General features: G+C 35.2%; 1 protein-coding gene across 4 annotated transcripts in view; it reads right to left on the reverse strand.

Annotated features, from left to right (window-relative positions):
- nlgn2a (neuroligin 2a) overlaps positions 1–21,725 on the reverse strand; it is a 149,521-nt gene that overhangs the window by 39,683 nt on the left and 88,113 nt on the right. For 2 of the 4 annotated variants that reach the window (XM_043243949.1, XM_043243948.1), the window contains exons 5-6: positions 18,975–19,112; positions 11,522–11,671 (exon numbers count right to left, since the gene is read on the reverse strand). In XM_043243949.1, the coding sequence (XP_043099884.1) occupies positions 11,522–11,671; positions 18,975–19,112 (288 nt within the window). The remainder of the gene's footprint in view (positions 1–11,521; positions 11,672–18,974; positions 19,113–21,725) is intronic. The other 2 variants (XM_043243951.1, XM_043243950.1) reach the window with 1 other exon arrangement.

Below are 21,725 nucleotides of genomic sequence, written 5' to 3' on the forward strand. Positions count from 1 at the left end.
CCAGAATGCACCAGTTAATTGGTTAATGAGTTAATGAGTTAATTAGCATGAGCAGCTTGCAAACGTGAAATTTAGCAGCGAATGTAGGTGCGCTGGGGCACACAGGTATGTAGCCCTACATGTTTGAACACACACAATATGGCGTATGCAAACCTGATTACGGCAAATTGCAGCCTGAAATGAACCTTAAACCACCCCCTCTCTCCCCATATGCTACTTTCCATCAGTCATCCATGCGATGTGTGTGTGTGTGTGTGTGTGTTTAACCTGCAGTAATTGCGGCTTTGTGCAGTCCCTTCCGATCTAATTTGCATGCGAGGAAAATGGGAGCTGAGGGAGGGGCAGCAGCTGATCTCCACCGTTATGACCTTAAAATGGAGAGAGATGGAGGATATCGAGGCACAAAGCCAACGGAAACAGAGGGAGGAGAAAGTGGACATTTCCAGATCACTTTATACACGTAAAGGGTGGGTGACATCAAACAGTTTTTATAGAGACATGGGATATTTAGACTACATCTTATACATTGCAACCTAAAATCTGGATAATAAAATATCATGGACATGTTATGTGTCAATTATGTATTATATAGCCACAAAATTAAACAAAATGCTGTCATTGCAACTGATGCAAAAATATCAAATTAAATCTTGCTTAAGTTTATTTGCTTTTATTGCTTTTAACCAATTGGCTGTGCAATTTTTAGTGGCTGCTCACTGTAAGTTCATACGTGTTCATACGTGCATTACATTAACTATGGAGATGGGGACAACTTTCCAAAAGTTTCCAAATAGCTTGTCTTAAAAAAATAGTTTATCATGTACCTATCATGTGTTTCAGAGAACCTTGAATATAGAGCATGAGTTATGCCACTTTTGCCACTTATGTTGTTTTTTGTCACTGTGGAACTCGACAGTCCCAGTTCTCATTCGCTTTCCTCATATGAAATAGAGCAGCTAGGAAATGCTTGCACTGTGAAAAAGAGAAAGTCATGCAGGTTTGGAACAACATAAGGGTGAGTAAATCATGACAGAATTCTACATTTGGAGGGACCGTTCTTTCAACTGTAAAATATGAACCATTTTATAATTTTAAACCTAACCAATCATTTTGTCAAATCTTTTACTTGAAAAGTGGCTTAAATATCCAATCAATTCTTGAGGCTGCTGCATACATCATTTTACCTTTCTTTCTACAGGCTGATAAAAGACTTTATCTGCTGATTCTTCATGTATTTTCAGCATGTGCAACCTAATGGAAGGAAAGAACTTCATCTCCATTTCCTCTGTATTCCTTGGGTTTAAGAAAGGCATCTTTTCCACAAAAAATATAATATTTTATTAAAAAGGTTTTTCCTCTCAATTTCCTCTTGCATTTCTGTATGTTTTGTCAGGCAGGGGGCGGCCCTCAGCTGTCAATCACACTAGACACAGGTCACATCCTCAACCTGTCCTTCAGCTTATGCAAATCAGCCTGACAGCCATTATCAATGTCACTGATGCTGCCCTGTGAGTATGTGTAGTTAAAATGCTACAGAGATGTTCAAAACAGAAGAGAAGAGACAAGACAAGATGACAAGAGAGCAGCAGAATTCAAAAAAGCCCAGTTGTGCTGTACAGAGAGGCCATAGCTCCCTGCACTCCAGTCAGTGTCCACTAGAATGGGAATGAGGACACAGCCAAAGACTATTACAGCAGTTCATAATCTGGATTCTGATAATGCATATAGTATATAAGTCCTTCCAGAAGCTACGGCCTTTGGCAGGGGGAAAAATATTATTACAATGCAAATACAAAAGAGTGTGCTGCTGTTTATACCTTCACAAAAATTAAATAAAAAAAAATTAAATTAAAAATTAAATTAATTGAGGAAAACATTTTCACATAATTAACAGAACTTTCTCTAAACTGACTTGAACAGTTTCATTAATATTAATGCAAAATGTTTTGTTAAACAAGACTAATTGAAGTTCTTGCAAAATAATTAAACCCAATAGAATTAGACTTACTGTATCAAAATTAAAATTAATATTTTTTTGTTGACTAACAGTCTCTTTTCGGCACAGTGATAACTTCATAATCAAATACAATTACACCAAATTTTAAGATTGCAGTTCTAGTTGTTAAAAATAGTTCCAATGCAAAAGGATTTAATTTAACAAATTTGCAAATGGGCTAAATGTTATTCAGGTATATTTCGATAAAAGTACTGTGTTGTGTGCTCTTTTTAATTAATTAAATTTAACACACAGAAATTATCCAGAAAACATGAATAGTGAAAATCAGACATGGCCTTGGACAGCATAAGCTATTGAACAGATTGTACAAAAATCATTTTTATTCACAATTTTTTTTAATATGGTCCATATATGAGCTATCATCATATATTCTAGTCTGTTCCTACACTCTATAGACTTGAATTTTAAAATTGAAAAATCATTGAAATATACAGATTAAATTCAATAACTGATGTAATTAAAAATCTGAATAACTACATTTAGTACCACGACACATAAAATGTCAGTTCATAGTACAACTAAATCAGTTAATATAATACAAATAATTAAAAAAATATAGGTGTTTATAGGTGCTTTTTTCATTTGAATCCACTAAAAAATATATATATTTTAAAAAGAAACTATACAGCTTGTGGACACCACCCTCAACACAACCACAAGCTCTACTTTTCACCATAATTGTAGTACCATAACATAACAGAAACCTTATCAATCCCACAAAACATTAACAGTCCTGCTACGGTTTCTATAGTTTATAGTGACATTCCATAGCCATAATGGTTTTTATACTGTACAAATGTCATTCTCTATGATTTATAAGCTTGTTTCCTCATGGGGACCAAAACAAAAGACCCTCACAAGGTCAAAATTGACTGTTATTGCTATACTTGTGGGGAATACCAGGACCACACACACACAAATTGCACTTAATTTCAACATTTATACAGTTGTATGCTTTTAAACACGAAAGCATGCTGGGAAATGTAGGTTTCTTTCTTTTTTTTGCGTGGAATAAAGACTACTGACATGGAACCAAACACCTGATCAGTGTCAGTTACACAATTATCAAATATTTTGTCTGAAATTAAATTTATATACAGTATATATATATATAATTTATAAATGTGTGTGTGTGTGTGTGTATATATATATATATATATATATATATATATATATATATATATATATATATATATATATATATATATATATATATATATATGATGTGACGCTTACCAAATTATGTTTTAACATAAACAGCCATGGCTGATCATAGAATGCAAGTTTTGACGTTGAGCTTTAGTGCTCATTTGCTCTACATTCTGACTCATATCACTACATGAACAGACATGACAAAAAACTGACGAGTAACGTAAAGGACAGTGAACATTGAACATGAAATTAAAAATATATGTAGAAAAAAATAGCTAGAGTATTGTTTTAGGGTCTGTGTTTATTCTAAATCCCAATACATCTACAAATCCCCATACGACGACAAGCTGAATTCAACCGTCAGTCAAACCCAGAGACGGCTGATACATATGGGCCTTGTCTCCTTCTGTACCCACTTAAAATCCAAGGCTGTAATTCCCACAGGTTAAAGCACCTGTCAGGTGGAAAACTCCAACATCCGAACACAGACTCGCTCTATAAGCACAAAAGTTGTGTCAGCTGTTTGAAGCAAAGTTGCTCAAATCCGAGTGAATTCTCTCCTGTCTGTCAGAAGCTTGAGGAAACTTATCTCCAACTATAATGGAGCCATAAGTTTTCAGGAAGTTATAGAAAACATGGTGTAATACATCCATCAGCGCCGTTAATCTTTTTTTAAATCTCGCTGAGGAAGTTGGAAAAACGAGGCAATAGATAATGAAGGGAAAGGGAGAGACGTGACGAGGGCAAAAAGAGCAAATAAAAAGGAACCCAAATAAATGGATGAAACACATGATGAGAAATGTGTTTCTTGCATAATCAGTAACGTATTTGTGTGTGTGTCTGTGTGAGTGTGTGCAGGAGTGCAAATCACTGTTTTAAGATCAGACCCCTTATTTATGTCATTCTTCCATCTCTGTCTCCTTCATTATTTTTCCTCCCTGATCTTCCAGTCTCTCTCTTTTGATTTTTTTCCATCTATTCCTCTCTCCCTCACTCACACTCTTGGAGTCAAGAGGCCTCTGCTTATCTGTTCTGCCTTGGGTTGCTATGGAAACTGCCTGGATGGTCAGGATTTGGAGTTTGGCTCTTCGTTCACGTCTTAATATCTCGCTCAACCTTGTCAGGACACACGCTCACACGTAAATAAGACCCCCCACTAACTATCAGCGCTTCCACCTTCTCCATGAATGTCATTACTCTTCATAAACTCTTCATAAATGTCAGTCTGGGTGTGACAGACAGCAACAGCACTAAAATTGCAGTTCTAAGCAATACCTTTCTTTACAATTTCTGCCTTTTGTTCTACTTTATTTGGTGGTGATTCTCATAAAACATGTCAAGAACATGTCCAGGTTATATTTTTCCACAAAATTAAAAGAAAAGGGAAAATCACATTAGTTTAGGGACTAATTCTGACTATTAACTAGTTGTTTATGAGCAAGCACATTATCAAAAATTTGCCATTTCTTACTTATAAATCACATATTCTGCAATCATACCTAATACCTAAACTTAACAACAACTATCATACTAATTATTAGGAGTTTATCAAGGCAAACTAACAATGAACATAATTTCATTAATTCGTGTTATCTCGGGTTTATTAAATAATACTAAATACTATTAAATAATGGGTACAACTTTTGAATAAATAGTGCATTAGTAAATGTTAAAATTAATTATTTTTTGTGTTTTATTTGGTCACCCTTTAGGTTGGCAATTTTTAATGATCTATTTTGCCTCAATAAATTCCTAATTAATAGTTAGTGTGGTAGTTGTTCATTTTGGGTATCGGTTTAAAGGATCTAAATTATGGTCATGCAGAATAAGTCAATAAAATGTTGTTTATACAAACTAATAAACAGCTTATACTCTAGTAATATGTATGCTAACAAGCAACTAGTTAATAGTTTATTATGTTAAACCAATTAAAACAAATGACATACAAAGAAATAAAAGGAGATTTAAAGTTACGTCATCCTTAGACTGGCTAATTATATGCCTTCGAAAAAACCAATAGTATGTTGTTTACAAGAATTAATAAACAGACAATATGCTATTAATGTGCATGCTAATAAGCAACTAGTTAATAGCGAGAACTGGTTGCTAAATTGTCTGTGAAGTATTTAACTAATTTTAACAAATGGAATATTATTGTAAAGTATAACATAGTGTATAAAAAAAATCATCTTTAACCATGAAGCATCTCACTATCAATATGTAATTTTTTCAAGCATTTTTTAAATCTATTTTGTTATTCTTTTTGTTTTAACTCTTCTCCTCCAAAAAATCCTCAAATTATTTTCAATGTTTAACTGTACATTTTTTCTCCACCTCTGTCTCTCTTTCAGCAAAGCCAAGGTCAAGCTCTTAATGACTTTACGAGCACCTGATTTATCCATTACATATTTAACAAAAGGAGATGAATTCCCTTCAGAATGCACTCCAGACTGAGAGAGAGAGAGAGAAAGCAACCATAAATGAGAGAACGATCCAGCTAGAAAACAGATAAACATGAACAAGAGTGAATACTTGAATAAAATATCCACTGGATTTCAGAAATATTTTCTTGTATAGGTACTGATGTGATATCCAGTGTGTGATGGTTGGGGTCGAGACATCATTTTCCCCGTCAGCCACAGAAAGATGCAGTGCAAGTGGTAAACCTAAATCATTGCCTCCACGGCAACCGCTGTCACGGTAACAGGGGATGCTGTGAAAAAAAACAAAAAAACAACCACATGGCTGTGTTGGAGAATATGAAGATGCCACTTCTACCTGCAGCTCACCACTCACACAAAAACAGAGTATAGCAGGAGGGGAAAAAGATGTATGAACAAGTGATGGTGTCAAGGCAATGATGAATGTTGGTGTAGTCTACTTAGGCTTTCTTCAGAAAAACCTGCAGCAGGGTAAGAAAAGACAGGGAGAACTACCTATAAGGCTAAAGAGAGAGAAAGACGTGTGAGTAAATAAGGAATTTATAACCATTGCTTCTTTTTTCCCCCCAAGCCCTTTCACTGCGTGTGTCTGTATGTTTGTGCAAGAGATATATTATGTGACAGATGATATAAAAATAATGAACTCTAGTTTAGCTAAATTGGATCCAAGAGGGTTTCCAATGCACACATAAACATAGACTCTCAATATTAACAACAGCAGGCCTTCAGACATAATTATGAGCGAAACTGAGCTATAGCTAAGCTATAACGGACTTGTGGGTCAGTTGTCAAAAACTATTTAAACAAATTACATACAAAGAAATAAAAGGAGATTTAAAGTTCTGTCATCCTTAGACTGGCTCTTGTAGCTTTTAGATGTGCAACTCAACTACTCATTTTGAACATTCACTGTATTTTATGTTAATACAGTACAGGCAAGTCAGTAAATTCACATAAAGTCTAATCTATATACTCCATAAAATATACAAATGAAGTTAATCCTGGATTCAGACTGTTAGATCTAGCTGAAGTTATACTCTATAACACTTTGTAATAAGGTTCAATTGGTAACCAGTAGTTAATGCATTAAGTATCATAAAAAAAAAAAAAAACTAGGTTAAAAAATACAGTACATGCCTAATGAATAACACATAAGTGAAATCATATAGAATTACAATAAATTGTTACATATGCCATCAGTTATTATAGAAATATCATTAATCCAGGAGGGAACAATTAGGCTGCCTGATCTAATTAAAGGTTCACTTTCTAACACTTTCTAACATAATTTATCGTTAGCATTATAATATTCATCACTAGGCAATGAATTAAACATAATGAACTAAAAATGAAAACCTTTTTTTACTGCATTTATGAACTTATGTTAGTGTACATTTATTTTAAAAAAATGTATTGATTCAATGGTTGTGATGGGTCAGTAGCTGCATTCATATCTCGGTTTTCACCTCAGACACTTGATAAAGCCAGTCAGTGACTATAGGGTATACATGACCCTGGACAGTAAGCATAACACTGTGTCTATAACAAAAGATCTCTGGCAGCTAGGAAGTATTAAAAATATCTTCCAGTGGCTTATATAATCCTCAAATAATCAAGACAACCTTCAAATGACCCGTGCAGCTATACAACCTCTAAATGAAAGAATTATGCAATCTTCCTAAAGTCTAAAAACGAAATCGAATTTTTTTCAGTTGGATGTGGTTTGACTATAAATTGAGTCCATAACTCTAATGAGCAAAGCATCTGTGACTGAACAAGTGACAGACTGTGTGCAGGCCAATGGTTTTATGTAAATTATAGTTTGAGTCACGTCACTCATTCTCACTTCAGATGATGGCCTACGATGATAGAGGATCTGCAATTCCTTGAATCACTGTCGCCTCAGTGCTCATATTGCTGGCCCTCATCCAGGCTTATGATAGAAGCTGATAGTGGAGAGGAGGGGCGTGACGACGGAACACTGCTGCCAGTGCATGATGAGATGTGCTGATGTTAATTGTGTCCTGTCATTGCTGCTATAAATCTTGCATCACATCTCTCCTTTGTGGAGACTTGCATGCACCAGGTGTCCTTGAGGTCCAGGTATGGCACGACTCTTACATAATGGCTTAAAGTAAAGCTTGCTTTTTAAATAAGTACTTATCTAAACTACAGGGGTACTAAAGGAGCAATGAAGGGGAATGCGCTTTTAAATACATTATTGATCACTAAAGTTTTCGAGTTTTTTTTAAGGTGTTGAGTTAATGGGCCCTATCATACGCCCGGTGCAATGCGGTGCAAAGCGCAGTGCAAGTGCGTTTGCTAGTTTCAGTTCGACGCACTTCTTTTTTTCCCATCTAGCGCCACGTCTTTTAACTAGCAAATGCATTTGCACCCATTTGAGTGCCCATGGGCGTGCTGGTCTAAAATGAGGTGCGTTCAGGCACATTGGTGGCGCGTTGCTATTTTGAGGAACTGAATACAGACTGCGCCATAGTACACGCTAAGCAGGTCCACAGCGTGCATTGACTTTACTTCTTACACACAGGGATGCACAGCAGCCTAATATATATATAAATGTTATAATAGACAGCCATATCAAAATTAGCCTTGCGCACGAGCAGACCACTTTCTTTGCTTGAGAAGAGTTCAGCTTTTCCACCAACAAATTCTGTAAATAGCAATCCGCCATGGCGAGATTACAACTCACTGTTAAAGGGAATGGCAGATGAGACTCTTTCTTTATTGCACATAACACCCAAAAAACACCCATTATTTATTAAGAGTATAGATATATATTTGACTATGTGCCAGGAAGCGTTGACTGTTTTGCCATCGTTAAAATAGCAAAAGTTTATTTGGACACACCCTGAGTGCACCTGCACCGTGTGATTTAGACTTTGCATTTAGATCATTAAAAAAGTCTCCTATGCTAATCATGTCTGCACTCATTTCTGCAAAAATATTGTAAAACAGTAATATCGTCATACAGTAAAACTACATATAGTAAAGCTACAGTCTTCTGTGTTACATGATCCTTCAGAATTCTTTTTGGATTTTGTGCTAATATTATTATCACTGTTGAATAAAGTTCTGCTGCTTAATGTTCTCGGTATGGAATTCTTTCAAGTATATGGAATTAAATTTTTGAATGCAAATCTCTTTAAATGTCTTTACTTTGAGTGTAGTGATCTCAATATGGGTGACAGTTTTAAACTTGAAATAATAATTTTGTATTCAACACAAGCAATACAACTAGAAAACAGGTGTTCTTAAATATTGCGTAAAACAAACAAACAAACAAATCTTACACAAACAGTGCCTCAAATAAATCAGTGATTTAGTTTAGTGAAACCGTTTAAGATAAAATGTTAGCTACCGTACAAATCATACAAATATCATACAAACCAGTCAACAAAAACTAACCACTTGTTTTATATTAACCAAATTAATCAACTTTGCTTTAAACTTTAATGAGCAGTTCAGATTTCACACTACTACATAAGAGAAAAAAAACACTGAAGAGAGCATATAAAAAAGATCAATGTGATAGTATAAATAGTAAAAGTATGCTTTAATGAAATGGGTTTGAAAGCAGCTTAACTACTATCGAGCTATCAAGTAGTGTCTCTACTTTCAGTTAGTTGCTCCTCAGCACTTCTCTGTGAACAGTTCTGGGACCATTCAAATTTATATTTTTATTTAAATAAACAGGTCACCACTATTCCCACTGCGGCTTCACTTCTTGTCACACCAGACAGACATTTTTCATCAATAATGTAGACACACACACACACACACACTCACTCTGCCTCAATTTAAATTCCTTGTGCTTTGCATTATATCTAGAGGGGAAAGTCTTGAGTCTATGAGAAGACAAACAAGCAGTGAGAGAAAGACATTCACAAACAAACATAAGCACTCTCTTTTGCATGGCAGGAGAACTGAGCTGAGAGGCTGACATCTCTAAGCTTCACTATCTGCACTAAGCTCCAGAGCCAAGTACATAACGCACTAATACGCCAGAGAAAGTCAAAATGCTAAAGCACCACACCCAGGGCCTTAGAACCATCTGACTCAGCCTCAGCCCTTCAGCTGTATTTGTGTATGTTATATATTACAAGCATTATGAATACCAACCGGCACCACCATTCTGCAGTTTAGTAGTAATGCTTTGAACATCTCAAGCTCCTTTCTTTTTTTATTTCCTTTTCATTTTTTATTTTTTTATTAAGAGCAAATCTAAAGGCCGCCTTATCCCTGCTCTGGGCAGTGCCGCAGTTAAAGTAAGAAATGGAAAAATATATTTCTAACTGCTGTGGCCCAATAAAACCGTCAGAGCCAAAGCTAATCTGCATGAATATATCACTCTTCAATATTTCAGTCTTGTAAAATAATAAAAGAGAGAAAGAGAGAGGAAATGAGAAAGGATTTAGCACTTTAACTCAAAAACGCTTTCATAAAACCTCATATTACCCCTAAGAAACTCTCACACTTCTGAACTATGCGTATTCAGCTTTACGGTCAAATGACAAACTCAGTCTAATGACAATAGCAGGTAGCTTTCCCGGGGAGCTATTCTGATCCAGGATTCACTTTAAGCGACTCTTATATAATAAGACCAATTAAGCATAAATTGACCTGTAGCCTGCAATTGGCACACTGTGTGATCCGCTCACGCTCTTTTCTGTAGAAAATCAATGGCTCAATTCACCCAGATTAAACCATTAACTAAAAGTTAACTATCTTGACCAGACTGCTAAAAGTGACCCCACATTAGTGTTGTGTAGTCGGAAATGTTGCCTGGCATTTAATTCATTCTCTGCACAATTTCTAGTCATGGACATAATGTTAACATGAATAAAAGAAAAATAAGTCAGTGAATTGGTTCGTTAGACAAAAACGTCTGCTTCATGTACATGATTGATACACAAAACATGAACAGTCCAAGTGCCCAAATGAACAGTCCAAATGCGCTGACTAACTGAAATAAAATAAATAAAAAACATGAATCCCAAGCTGCTTCCAAAAACATTAGTTGTGCATCTCCATAACTGAGGCCAGTGTGATACGTGTCTTGAGGCATAACCAATGCTACATTAAGGTTAGATATGAAGCAGACACAAAAGCAAAGCGACCCCTATGATACAATTTCGATTTCGCTTCAACAAAAACATTACATACCTTACAGCTAGTTTTGTGGCATTTTTAAAGTGAAATGTCCAGAAATTGGTGCTATAACACAATGATATACGATTCACCCCTAATATGATTCAGTGCAATGCGATTTAATGTGATTCAACAAATACATTACGTACCCGACAGCATGTTTTGCAACAGATTCAAAGAGAAATGTTCAGAGAGTGGCACTATAACACATTCTATATGTGACGTTCTATCGGTTTTAAAAACACACAGGATGTTCAAATTGAAGTTGTGACGTACTATTCGGAAAGCACTTCATAAAAAGCAAAAAGTAGCTATTATAAAACATAACTCTGTATCTGTAAATCATTTGTGTACAATGGAAAAAAAAATGTGGAAACTGCAGTCATTTGTACATATACAGTAGGTCCGTTTTTTCAATTTTTTTCAATTTAATGTATATAGAAACACGTATTTTCATTGAACCTGTGTTGCAACAATTATACATTGTGATACAAATGCCAACTTTCATCCACATTTTTTTTAAATCAGTGCATTGCATCATTAACTATGTCCATCATTAACTATTAATTATGTTGATGCTCAGATGCTTACCATCCCTAATAAGCATGATACAAAAAATGTGTGAAAAGCCCCAAAATAAAATACTAAATGATCTGATCTGCCATATGGAGCAGTTTCTGTGCCTCCTGTGATTTCAGCCCTACAAGAGGAATTAATGGGAAAATAAATGAAGTACACTTACCCAGAACTCCCAGCCTATAGTTCATGGTGACTACAATGACGTTCCCATATGCCGCAAGCACACTGGCGTCAAACATGTTTCCGGTTCCTTCCATGTAAGAGCCACCGTGAATGAACAGCATGACTGGTTTCTTCCTGCGGTCACGGATGTCTAAAAAAAGTCAAAATGAGGGGAAAGAGAGTGTTGTGTAAGCGAGAGCTACAGAAAGATTAAGTGATGAGTCACTTTGTGAAACATTTTATTTATTTATTTTTTCTGAGAGTGATGGTTGGATCCTTTGGTGAAACAGATAGTCATTAGGTCACTTTAGATGTCAGTGAGCTCTTACTCCTCAAGATATAACAACGCATACACACTCACACACCGAGACAGATGCAGAGGCAGCTGCAATGGAGCGTCGCTATAGTAACTGCCTCAATTTGATTTCCCCATCTACCCAACAGAGGCCATTCCATCAATGTGACTCGCTCCCATTGACTGTTGCCATGGAGATCTATTACACAGACACACATACTTTCACTTTTCTAACCCCTTGACACCTTCAATCACCACCTGAATCTCAGTCGATTTCATTAAAGCAGATAACTGATAAAGTCAGACGCTCCAAGATGCAGCAGGAGCGAACACACACACAAACACAAATGTAACCAAAGTATTAGTAGAATAGAGCATCAAACAGACGGTCAATCAAGAAGAATTACTGACTTATTTATCCATAAAACACACACACAGACGTGCTGTCATACATGACTGGAAAGACAAGCAAATGCTTTGAAGTGTGTGATTCCAAGTGCCATGTGATTCACAAATTAGTTTCCATCATGACCATTTTTTCAAAATGCACTTAATGCCTAAACTGAACTCATCAAACCTGGCAATGCAAAATGTTTCCTGAAACAGTATTATAATTAAAGCAGTATTTCACCCAAAAATAAAAAATCTGTCATCATTTATTACACACTAAAGAACTGACTTCACAGTAAAAAAAAATACTATGGTAGTCAATGGCTACGTTCAACAATTTGGTTAAACTCAAATACTTTTGAGTTTACTATGCCTTTAAGACAAAGGGATAGTAAAATGAAATTTTTGTAAACTTTTGAAATAAATTTGTTAGAAAAAATTATAGATTGAACAAAAGACAGACCGTAAAATAGAGCAACAGAAAAAATGACAGATCAAACATTAGAAACATTAGATAGATGGATGATAGAAAGATAGATAGATAGATAGATAGATAGATAGATAGATAGATAGATAGATAGATAGATAGATAAAGACACAATAGATGCATGGATGGACTGAACAATGAAGAATGAATGATAGAATAATGAAATTATCTATCTGTCTATCTATCTATAGAACTGCTATACAACTTCCAAGACTACCTAATACCCACTGGCTAGTAATGTTTTATTATTTACCTTCCAACTGCATTTTTACCTGCATTTATAGTTTGACGGTTGTTAATTTTGGAGTTCTCCCAGTGACTACATTCAAACAATCAGTCAGAACTGTAGATATGTATCCATCTTGATTTATTTCCAACCTGTTTTTGCTCTTTTTTCTTCACTGCCTCTCTCTAACCCTTTTAATAGATTCATTTCAAGTCTCAATGTGTTCTGTCTTATAACCACCAAAACATCCTGTTCTTTTATTTTGCCCCCCGGTGTCCTCGCGTGCTCACATTCAAACACCGCAAACATACCGTAAAATGGGCGTACAAAGGGAGGGCGAGTAGGTCTGCAAACACACTGAGAAATGGAGGGAGAGAAAGAAAGACACAGAGATTAGAAGGGAGGAAACGGGCCCGATACTGAGGAAAAGTAGGAGAGGGCGTAAAAGGAAACAATCTAAAAACAGCCCAAAACAAAGAAACATGCATACTCAGATAGAGAGGCCCACAGGAGCTTGCTGCTCACCTCTGATCCTCTCATGCAGAACGGAGACAATAGTGTGATTAGAAACAAACTTGTGTTTACTGCTCAGCGCGTTCGCATGTGTGTGGGTGAACCCACAAACACGTACACATTCTGCCATTATGTCCCTCTGATGGTGGGGAGCCTCTATCTCTTGTGTGAACTTAATTAGCTCTGAATCCATTAGACACAGCCACATAGACAATTCCTTCCTCTATTCTCCTGTCACCCGCATCCAATTAAACTGGTGCTAAAACACAATGGCATATTTCTCACTTGAGACAACTCGGCCCGATAGGCTGGCTACCGAATGCCATCATAGCTAGTGCTTGTAAAGTTGGTGTTTACTAGAGCGAATAAAAACTGTGATTTTGAACACAGAAATGTGAATTCATCATTTTTTTAGGAATTCATTTTTTGTATACAAACTCGATTGACAGTCCATGACGAACAGGACAAAAGACTCATAGCCCAGCAGTATGTATGTTGGCTTGACAAAGTTTTTTTTAATGAAATTTATTGACAGAGGAATAAAAAATCGAATCGAAGAATAAAAAGAAAGATAGATGGATGAACTGATGGACAAGCCAATATAGAAGGAATGACAAAAAGACAGACAGTCGGACGGATGGACAGACAGACAAATAAATGGGACAATAAAAAGAAAGATGGATGAACTGATAAAAACAAAGATAGATGGATGAATGGATAAGCCAAAAACAAGAAAGATGGTTGGATATAGAGAGAATCGCTGACAGAGACAGACACACAGAAGATACCAATGATGGCAGAATATTGGGTGAATATTTTTGGATGAACTATTTTTTGAAGGGATAGTAAAATTGAATTAAATTTTAAATTAAATGAATTGAAGACATTTTGATTTTATTAATCATATAATTCTGGTGAATGGAAAAAAGACAGATAGATAGACCTTCTGATAAACTGCTATAAACTGCTATATAGATGAGCTTGGTGTTGCTAGAATCATGCTCTACTGTTTAGCTCATAAACATTGTATCAGGGTAGACAATATCTAAAATAAAACAATTTTGGCAAAAATGGCAAAATACAGTTTGTCTGTGATATATTTCTAGAGGATTACCTGAGATTAATGATACTTTTCCAGTAGGTAAAGCAAGAGTTACTTTTCTTGGTTATAAAAACCGCAATGTCAAATCAACATAAAACTCAGCTATTACAGCTGTGGAAATTAACTCTGATTTTCTTTAGTCTCTGAGTCACATCGTTACACTGAATGAAAGACTAAAAGAATGAAGAAAAGTATGAGAGGAGGAAGACAGAGAGGGATTACAGGAGGGAGCTTTCGGTGAGGTGGAGGGGGTTTGAAGGAGCAGAAAACAGGGCATTTGAGAGACTGACAATCAACACTTAGACTACAGGCTGCAGTCAGACTGTCTCTCAGCGTCTCTTACACATGGATCAATATCGTAAAGAGCACTCAGAAGGATAAGACGGAGGCAGAGAAAAATATTGCTTTAATGTACGTCGAGTCTGCTGTTGGGGTTATTAATGCTTCATGCTGTCTTTAAATGCATATATGCAGACGGCTCACATATATTGTACCTCTTTATTTCACAAATACATTTACTGCACATGCAAAGACGCAAAGGAAAGCATAATTTCTTCACCCTCACGCCAATCATACAAACCGCTCTTTTCTATACAGCTAAACTAGACATTGACTGATGAATGTCAAGCACCAGAAAATGATGGAATTTTCATTTTGGAGTGAACTATTCACCTATACGCTCATTTAAGCACAGCGCCACTGTTTGTGTGAGATCTCAGTTTCTCAGAAGAATCCCCAATAACATTCTTGATACTGAAGAAAGAGGGAGGGGGTCAAATATAGCGAAAAAGAGAGAGAAGGGGTTTTCTCTGAAACAAAGAACTCCTTATCTTTTCATTCCCATGGCCTCCTTATACAGACACAGAAACAAGAGGACTATTCATCCTATTTTTGATCTCTTACTATTGAACTCCATCACTTCTTTCTGTACACTTGTTTTCACTTTTGTTTTCCCCACATTTTTATTTTTCCGTATTCACCACATCCTCCCCCTTCATTTCTCCATTTAAAAAATATGCAGCACTCAGATCTATTATATATATACAACTAACAATTATTTCATTATTTATTCCCTCGTATGCTTTTATATTTTTCTGCGAAACGGATCACACTCTTTTCACATCCCGTTTTTAGTCAAGCTTCACATCTTTCGATACAAAAAAGCCCTATAAAATGAGCCTATATGACTTTATAGAAATTCCACAAAATTCATATCATACCTTTTTGAGCAATTGTCCTGAAATGTAAGTTAAAAACTGAATATCTTACCATCCACTGAGGTGCTCTTTGGAGAATCAGATCTCTGAATCTTTGAACGCTAATCGACTAACAACAAGTTATTTTGAGTGTTCACTTATTTGTGAACAATGATTTCTTCATAATCTTCTACAAAGAAAGACACAATGTGGCTTCAGAAGACAGAATGCAAATCGTATAGACCATACTTATGTTACATTATTAGAGCTTGATTTTCGTGGTTGACAATTGTGGTTCATGTGGTTTCTATGAACTTACCATGACCTGCATAAAGATTCTTCATAAAATTCTCATATAAAAAATCAGTGGTGAACTATCCATTTTAAATCTTTTTTCTCGTCTTCCTCTCTCTCTACTTGACTTCTTACTGGGCTTCCAAAATAGCATGCTTAAATTGAGCCGACTTGATTTGTTTTCATTTAAAGAGGATCAATTACTGAGATCTAGTCATGCAGAACTTGTTCAACCGTGAATAACAACCATGCACATTAACACCCCCCCCCAATCGTGCACACATGAACTATCACAGAAAAGCAAGTATGAAGGCCTCGTTTTTCATTTCCTTTCTTGCTCATTATTTTTCACCCTCATTCTTCTTCTGCTCCTTCTTCTTTCCCCACTTTCTCTCTTCTCTTTCTCCATTGCATGCTCACTCTTGTTTATTTCAGGATAATGGCAAGACCAACAATAATAGACTGGACTCTCCTGGCAGTAGTTGTGGGAATGTGTGTGTGCGTGGAGAGGGTGTCCTAATTTAACCTCGTTAAGTCCCTGTCTCCCCTTTCTCCATAAACTTCCCCTCATCCAGCAAGCCCCGTTTAATTGGCAGTGAATTCTGGGGGAATCTGAATGGACGGGCCGCTTGACTGGATGAGGTTCATTAAACCTATCTCCATCCTCCTCTCATTTAGATTACAGAGAAGCGCTGTGAAGAGTACCGCTGTCTGGCCTGTTGACAAGAGAGAAGCATCACTGACTGGTGAACCAGAAAAAACACAGCATCCTGTTCAAGCCTGTGATTGGAGCCCACATGAATTTACTTGTAGGATTCAATGGCTATGCATTGAGAAACGAGAAGAAACTTTGAGAGGAAACTTTTCTGCATGTGCTGTTGGCTAAATGGGATTTATTAAGTGAAAAGACTGGTCATCTAAAGACATTTCACTGAACATTGCAGTTCTCAACGGAAATAGTGAGGGATACTGATCACACTTCCAGCTTTGATTTAAGGCCCATTAAAGTTCACACACAAACACACACGTTGGTATTTGTGGTTTATGAGGACTCTCCATAGGTATTATGCTTTTTATACTGTACAAACTATATGTGCTATTGTCCTACACCAAAACTACACCTAAACCTAATCTTTATGCATTTTTAGATTTTCAAAGAAAACACAATTTATTATGTTTTTAAGCCTTTTGAATGGGGGGCATCGGCAATGACTTTATAAACCACCTTCAAATTTTAATAAGTCTGTCATACTCATGTTATTAAAACACAAAAACCAGCACACACACACACGCATGCACACGCACACACACACACACACACACACATACCCACACACACACACACACACACACACACACAGACACATTTATTTATGTAAATGGGGACATAACATAGACTTCTATTGCTTTTTATTATATATTATATTATAATTATAGATTTTCTAAAGTAATCCTAACCCCACATGTAACCCTACCCCTCACCGAAAATTTATTTTAGCAATTTATTTTTATACCAGTTTTAAAGGAGGTTTTTGGAGATTTTGTCAGATTTAGCCCATTTTTTGGTACAAATTTGCCCACAAAATATGGCTAAGCAGGTTTTTAAATGACTTATTTTAAAAGTTATAGCAGATTATATTGTAAGTAGCGTAAAAGTGATCTCTGACACAATTCAGTTTCATGCAGTGTCATACAGAATACATTGTTTTTCATATATTCTATACTTTTTAGAACTATAAACTATAAACACTGCTCACAGACAAAGAAAAAAGCTAGTATATGAAATTCTTTACATCATTTGTGTAATGTTTTGGGGTAAATAATTAAAAATAAAAATATTAAATTATTACTTAGATTATTTTAAAATAATAAATATCAAATTATGTATCACTGAAATAAAATAATATGATAATAAATGTATTATATAATTATATATTTAAAAATATATAAGATTATAGAGTATATATAAACTATACATTTATGTTAGTTTATAGTTTTGATGCCCATCTAAATGTTGAAAAATGTAAAAAATATAATATGGCCTTAACTACTATGTAAAAAAAAGCACAATGTACTTATTGTGATCATATTATATTGCAAAACACCTTTGCTGTTATTAGGTGGGATACGGGTAAAGTTATGGACTGGTTTGGGGGTATGCATAGGTTTAAGGGTGTGTGAAGGTGTATGGGATGGGTCAACAGTGTAATTATAAATGTAATTACAGAAAATAATTGCAGATGTAACTACATACAAGTATTTTTTAAATATAAGTACACTGTAAAATGTGTATGTACACAATAAGTGCACTGTATTAAATTAATTTTAAATGTAAGTACATAATAGTTAAGGACACATAATATAAAGTAATAAAGTAATAAATTCTAAAAGAAAAAAAAATGCAATTAATAAAAAAATTATAATGGACTATAAAAAATCTGAATGTGTGTCCTCTGGAAAGAGATGAAGCATTTTGTAAAGTATCTATTGAGAATAATAAAAGAGCCTGAATGAAGGAATCAGCGATGCCAAGAGCGGCAGCAACACCATATCTATAGTTGTGCCCCATTATTTTTGTTAGTAATCAATACATTCAAATGTTGGAGATGTTGTGTGTACACTGCTGTTTCTGTCTTTGAGAACGTCTATTGAAAAGCTCACTGCTGAAACTCTAACATGAATTATTCTATTACAATGTCACTGTGATTTGATCAACACTTGCTCTCCCTCTCTCTGTCTTTCCCTGCCAGCTCGTCTAACCTGCTCTTAGACAGAGATCTGACATAAGTAGGACATACCTCTCTTTCTCTCTCTCTACTCTAATGGTTGTATAGGTAAGTGAATCTCTCCTCTTATTCTTCTTTTAATGTTCCTGTCGGGCCATTTTTCCAGTTCAATACTTTTTTTTTCGCTCTCGATAGTTTTTTTTACTTTACTTTACATACTCTTACCTGCAAAATGTACAAGCTGTAGATGTTGTTTTGCGGTGTAATGTGTAGATAATGTGTGGGTGGTGTTGTTTGCCCCTAGGGGGTGCTGTAAGGCTCGGCGCTCTGTGGATGAGGGATCATGGAGGTAGGGCACTAATGCTAATGAAAGAGAACATGCGAATAGTTAGACGTCAGCACACATCAATGCCTACAGGGCAAATACATCACACACACACACACACACACACACAGAAAGACATGGAAGCAGGAAAAGAAGAAATACAGTAACTGTATGACAAAGAAAGTATTTGCAGGTATTAAAATTATGTTGATACCAAAAAGTTGTTAATTATTATCATTAATATTATTATTTTACAAATGAGTGGTTATACAATTATTTAATAAATTAAAATGATTAATTATTAATAAATGGCAATTATTTATTAAACACGAAAAATGTAAATGAAACATTTTAAACGCTGCAAGTGAATTTAGAGATAAACTTTAAAAAATAAATGAAAATGAAAATTAGAACTAAAATAAAATAGGTAGTACAATAATAAAAAAACACATAACAAAGTGACTAAAACAAATTAAAATAAAAAGAAATTATATAAACAATTCGGAAATACCGCTAATTCCCATCTTACATTTGTGTCACAAATGTGTTTCTTTCATTTGTGGTTTTATCTCAAAGTTTGACGTTTTGAAAAATCCTGGTGTCCCAGGGCCTTGCAGGACCACAATTTGTCCTTGAACAGAGATCAGAAAATTTGTTTAGAAAAACTGGAAGAATGAGAAAGAGTGAAGGATCGGCAAAGTGCAAGAGAACATGACGGATCGCTCTCTAGGTGATTCCAGCTCAGCACCTTCATCAGACACAGCACGAGTGCACCAACGCACACACACACACACACACAGCAGTCTGTGTCACACATTCAAACCCAACGGGAACTGTGTGTGTGAGTGTGTGTGTGTGCCTTCAGGTCGACAGCAAATCTATTGCTTGGAGGAGTGTGTCGGCAGTTCTGTGGCACTACAGTTCTAATGATGAATGTATGTGCAGTCCTGAACACTGCAGAGGTTACAGAACATCTCATCACGAGGTGTCAACAACAGCAAACTTAGTTTTCACAGGTAAACTTAAACTATGCTACTTCTTATGGAGCTTATATTATATGCCGCGTAAACATTTTGCTAGAGTATTGAGTAGGCAGTATGAGGCTTAGATGTCACATATCAAAAAATATCGAGAATATTAACAATTAGGCCTAAATCTGGAGGCAAACCCTGACAGATGTGCCTTTTAGCTCAAGTAAATAAACAAGCAAATCTATATGCTGTGGGATCATCCTGCTTGTACAGATTTGCATTTGCTGTCAATTCATCTTTTTCTGAAGGATTGCTGTTTTGCTTCACAGTACTGTGCAATGGCTTCCTAAAAACTAAAACTTTAGTAAACTTTACTACAAATTTAGTTGCAAAAGTTTAGTTACCAAAAGTCGAAATATAGGACTATTAAACTTAAAATATCATTATTAACTTAAAATATGAGTACTACAATTTAAATAAACTATAAAATAAAATAAAATCAGTCAACTAAATGAAACCATTTTAAGTTGAACCACCAAAATTACATAAATGAAGAAAATTCAAACTCAAAACAAAAACAAAAGCAAAAAATAGTTCAATATATATTATATATATATATATATATATATATATATATATGTGTGTGTGTGTGTGTGTGTGTGTGTGTGTGTGTGTGTGCATCATTTCCCATGTCTGATTATACAACACTGATGTTGTTTTTGGCCAAGTTTACGAGACATACTGTTTAAAATAGTGACTGATTTATATGAGGCTCCTAGTAACAAAGAACTGCACTAGAAAATTAATTCTGTTATGTTGACGAATATAAAAAATGGCCAGCAAATTGCAGCAAGAAGTTAAGATACAACAGCTGTCAACTGCACAACCCCAATTTAGCTTTGTTTGGCTGAACTACACAAAGTTGTGATGTCGCACTCTGAATGAAGCGTGTTAATTCCCTCAACCAATCAGCCGCTGATTGCTGTTGCTGCAGTAGTTTTGTTTGTGCTAATGTGTTTTGTAAATCAGGGTAACCATCCGTGAAAGACTTGTTCAGTAACCAATGAAGAGCAGAACCAATTTCTACTAAACGATAAAGCTTTATTGAAATTTGCAGTAAACTCTTAAGTCACGCTGAATTGTTATTTACCAGTAGCCATACCAGTTAGTGGTAAAACGAACTGGCTTTTCAATAGTTGAGTCCAAAGACAATGTCAACTGGAATTGTAAAATTCTATGCTACCATTGAAAAGTTAGGAGCCAGTAAATTTTTTTTTTTTATAATTATTTTATGTTCACCAAAGCTGAATTTATTTGATTAAAAATACATTAACAAACAAACAAACATATTGCCAGATATTGTGATCATTCAGAACCTTTATATATGTATATATATATATATATATATATATATATATATATATATATATATATATATATATCTTTTTTGTAAGATTATAAATATCTTTAATTAAAAGTGCCCTTGCTGAATACAATTGCTGTAATGAAATTATACTGACCCCAAAGTGTTAAATAGTCTATATGTTATAATTTAATGATAATTTAGAGATTTATTATTTTATTATTTTATGTTCACCAAAGAAATTGATGGAAATGATGAGAAAATACAGTAAAAACTAAAATGTTGCCAAATGTTATGATAATTCAGAATAACCTGAA

Source organism: Puntigrus tetrazona, chromosome 7, assembly GCF_018831695.1.
Source record: "Puntigrus tetrazona isolate hp1 chromosome 7, ASM1883169v1, whole genome shotgun sequence".
Taxonomy (NCBI): Eukaryota; Metazoa; Chordata; class Actinopteri; order Cypriniformes; family Cyprinidae; genus Puntigrus; species Puntigrus tetrazona.